A 4493-nucleotide genomic window follows, 5' to 3' on the forward strand; every position below is an offset into this window, starting at 1 on the left:
CTAGATGGGCTAACCTATTCCAGCACAGGTGAACTTAAACACCTAGATTATGAATAGCACAGGTAATGCTATGATACAGTTGGGTAGAAAGAATCATGTTGTGTAGAAGACCTCATTAATTATAATTATAAGAAATAAGTTTCCTTCCATCATTCACACCTCACATAGTAGGGACTAGTCCCCTCAAGGTGAATTTATAAAGAGTGAAACGGTTTGGTTGATTTCCTAAAACATCCTAGGAGGCAGAATTGTGACTTCTCAATATTTATTTCTCTAAAATTATCCTTTGCAAAAAAAAGAAAAAACAGGTAAACCAGGCACTGAAATAATTTGAATTATTCACATTTTAGGTTTAGGGAGAGATGAAATGACTTATCTGTGGTAAACAAGGAGCTACATTTCTCCTTACTAAACTGATTATGTGATAAAAAGACATGGACCATGAATTCCTGTGGTGTTCCTTTAAATTTATTTCATAGTTGCCATGTTCAAATGGTATAATTTCAGACAATATTTAAAAACAGATGGTTTAGCTTGAAAATATGACCTTTAAGTCATTGTTAGAATTTAAAATTATTTATCTCTCCCAAAAGCAAACCTGGAATAGCAGCAGAATGAGCAGCCTTGTCTCCCAGCCAGGGTTGGAGTTCTGCTATGGGAATGCGAATGGGTCCTGTATCAAGACTCCCTACTCACCTGGGCCCAGGATGGTCCTCTACTCCATGTTTGGCTTGGGGGCTTTTGCTTTGGATTGAGCCATGATCTTGTTCAAACTGATACGATCCTCACAAGTTCCTTAAGCTTCACCCCACTGGGGTTCTAGGCATCAATGATGAAGCGTTTCTTTCAAACAGCATAGCCAGCCTGAAGTACATTGAAGCTCAAGTTATGCCCACATACATTTACTATCTTTACTTTAAATGGCAGGTGGTTGTTCTGTTTTTAAGTCCTCAAAACAGTGGGTTGGAAGAAACGTGTCTTGACCATTTCCTAACTCATAGCTACTTTATATAATCAAAGGTGGCTATTTTCCAAGACTAGAAATCTTTTCTTAGAACTTCAGACCTCCCTTTACAGGTCTTCATGTCTTAATCTCCCTCTCTAGCTCCAGAAGTTCATGATGATACTGACAGAACATCACTCTGGCCCAGGAAAGACTGTTATTATCCTACCTACTTAGCCCTCGGCCTCCTCCCTCTCTACTCTACTAGCCATTTTGTCATTAAAACCATGTAGGATATTCTTGGAGAGGATTAAATGTCTCACATGATAGAGGTAGGATAACAGTTCATGTTTATGCAAGTGATGCAGTTACATTGGGCACTGAAATTACTACAGTTCTACATTTGAATTTTCAGTATTTTATCTTTGAATTTGAGTTTTATTAAATAAAGTCAAGAAGGGCAATGGAAAATGTACTAGATGCCTGAAACTTTGAATTAACTGTAGTTTTGAATTCCATCATGTTTCCTCCTGTCCAGAGATTCAGTCACCTACTTCTTCAAACCCTAGTACCTTAGACATCATTCAGATTTTCCCTCCTACCCTGACCATCTGCCTTCCTATCTCTTGCTGCCCTTACTCTCAGGGCCACATACAGTTTGTTGACATCATCCCCTACAGTCAATTCATAGTATACTATGAATACTATTCAGGGTGGAAAGTGTCTTTACTCACCAGCCCAGGTATAGAGTGGACATTGTAATCCCTTGGAATTTGTGTGTATATGGCAGAGGCAAACCAATAATGATGGTTACTGCATGAGTCAACTTCATTCTCTCTATTGAAGCCATGCCTCATTGGTTCAGCAGCTGGGGAGGAGAACCTGCTATGGGTTCAGAGAAGACTAAGCTGCAAGGCAGAGAACAGAGAGCTGGGAGAGTCATTACTTAACCAGTGAAAATCTATTAAGAAGTAAGATGTTACCTGGGTGCCACATTCTCATGCTTGTAATTCTAGCTATTCAAGAGGCTAAGATTGAAAACAAATGTTCAAAGCCATCATAGTAAAGTATGAGAGTATGTTATGTCTAATTAACCAGTAAAAACAGAGAGGTAGAGATGTGGCTATAGTGGTAAAGCTTAAGCCCAGAGCAAAAAAAGACAAGCAACACAACAAGATATCATGTCCAACCTCCACTACCTGTACAAAAATAAATAAGAAATAAATAAGAACTGTGAGACTATGTAGCAAATACCAATGCCAGAACTGTCAAATGAAATAGTAAAAACAAACAGCATGTTACTGTACAAACTTTCATGACATTTTCTTTCCTTTTATTTTTGAACAAAGGTTTCACTCCTTCTGCAATTTAATTTTGTGCCTGGCCATGTGGATTGGTAGGCAGTCAAAACATAAGGAAAGGCAATTTACAGTCTCAGCACATTTGGAATTAAATGTCTTGATAAGAAAAAACACACGTGTTCCATAAAGTAGTTGAGCAAAGAGAATGACATTGTATTGGAGACTCATTAGTTATAATTATGAAAAGTAAGTTTCCTTCCCTGAATCACACCTTGCACTATAGGGACTCCTTGGGAGGAATGTATAAAAGGTGAAATGCTTTGGCTGGCTTCCTAAAACATCCTAGAAGGCAGAAGCCTATTAACAGGGGGACTTCTCAATATTTATTTCCTTGGGATTATCCTTTGCAAAGAAAACGTGTGCAGAAGAAAACAGCCAGGTATGGAAACACAATCACTGGACTTATTCAGGGTTTTGATTCCCAGAGAGATGAAATGTCATAGTAGAGATTTTCCTTACTAGAGATTATGTGATTAAAGATAAAGACTGTGATTTTCTGTGGTTTTCCATGGCTTATTAATTAGTATGTTCAAAGGGTATAATTTAAGCAATACCTAAAAATAGATAAATAGGTAGGTAGTATGATTTTTGTCTTGGTTGCTATAACTCAAAGGTATTATTGTCTACCAAAAGCAAGGACAGACATAAGCAAGCCTCCACCAGCAGCAGCATGAGCAGCCATATCTTGCAGCCAGGGTTGGAGTTCTGCTATGAGAATGTGAATGGATCCTGTATCAAGACTCCCTACTCACCTGGACCCAGGATGGTCCTCTACTCAGTGTTTGGCTTTGGGGCTGTGCTGGCAGTGTTTGGGAACCTCCTGGTGATGACTTCAGTTCTGCACTTCCAGCAGCTGCATTCTCCAGCCAATTTCCTCATCGCCTCTCTGGCCTGTGCTGACTTCTTGGTGGGGTTCACCGTGATGCCCTTCAGCATGGTCAGGTCTGTGGAGAGCTGCTGGTATTTTGGAGCCCAGTTTTGCACCATTCACAGTTGCTGTGATGTAGCATTTTGCTACTCCTCTCTCTTCCACCTGTGCTTCATCTCCATTGACAGGTACATCGCGGTCACTGACCCTCTCACCTATCCCACCAAGTTCACAATGTCTGTATCAGGAGTTTGCATTGGTATCTCCTGGGTGCTGCCCCTGCTGTACAGTGGTGCTGTGTTCCTCACAGGTATCAGTGATGATGGGATGGAGAGCTCAGTAACTGCCTTCAACTGTGTAGGTGGCTGTCAAATAGTTCTCAATCAGGAATGGGTTTTGATACATTCTCTGCTCTTTTTCATGCCCACCTTTGTTATGATTGTTGTTTATACTAAGATATTTTTGGTCGCTAGAGAACAAGCTATAAAAATTGAAAGTACTGTGGGTAGCAGCAATGCAGACTCATCCTCAGAGAGTTACAAAGCCAGAGTGGCCAAGAGAGAGAGAAAAGCAGCCAAAACTCTGGGGGTGGCGGTGGTAGCATTTATGGTCTCGTGGCTACCATACACAATTGATACATTAGTTGATGCTTATATGGGATTTATCACTCCTGCCTTTATTTATGAAATCTGTTGCTGGACTGCTTATTACAACTCAGTTCTGAATCCTTTGATCTATGCTATATTTTATCCTTGGTTTAGGAAAGCTATAAAACTTATTTTAAGAGGGGAAATTTTCAAAAGTAGTTCATCAACTATGAGTTTATTTTCAGAATAAGTGCTAAGATGGGGAAATTTTTTGTCCCTGGTGTAAGTATTTATGATTAATCATCAGGCATGTATGGACCACTTCAAAAGTTCTGGACTCATAATATTTTTAGAAATTAGTCACATAATATTCTCAGAAACATGTCTTTAAATTTATGAAGATTTACTGGTCTAAAAATAAATAACAAAATGCTTTACTTATTTCAGCTATGTCACATTTTCTTCAAGTCCTTTCCACATGTCTTTGAGTTCTCTAACTTATAAATACCAGTTTTTATGCTGAAACCTCTGAATTATGATCAATTCCAATTTTTCTTAAATTTTATCTTTCTTTTTGTCTTTTTGAACACTACATTAGTTGTTACAGGACAGTTACAAAGTAATACCTATAGGTGTGTTTAACCATGCAAAGTATCCACCCTCATTCTGGAGACTACAAAGCAAGCATCTAGAAACCTTGGCATTGTTTATAGAGACTACTTCCTTGGCTTGTA

General features: G+C 38.9%; 1 protein-coding gene across 1 annotated transcript; it reads left to right on the forward strand.

The window, feature by feature from the left end:
- The first annotated feature begins 2974 nt into the window (after nt 1-2974).
- On the forward strand, nt 2975-4009 carry LOC125357720 (trace amine-associated receptor 8b-like). Its single transcript, XM_048354655.1, has one exon. It carries the CDS (start codon nt 2975-2977, stop codon nt 4007-4009), a length of 1035 nt encoding a protein of 344 aa, XP_048210612.1.
- The last annotated feature ends 484 nt before the right edge of the window (nt 4010-4493 follow it).

Source organism: Perognathus longimembris, chromosome 9 (assembly GCF_023159225.1).
Source record: "Perognathus longimembris pacificus isolate PPM17 chromosome 9, ASM2315922v1, whole genome shotgun sequence".
Taxonomy (NCBI): domain Eukaryota; kingdom Metazoa; phylum Chordata; class Mammalia; order Rodentia; family Heteromyidae; genus Perognathus; species Perognathus longimembris.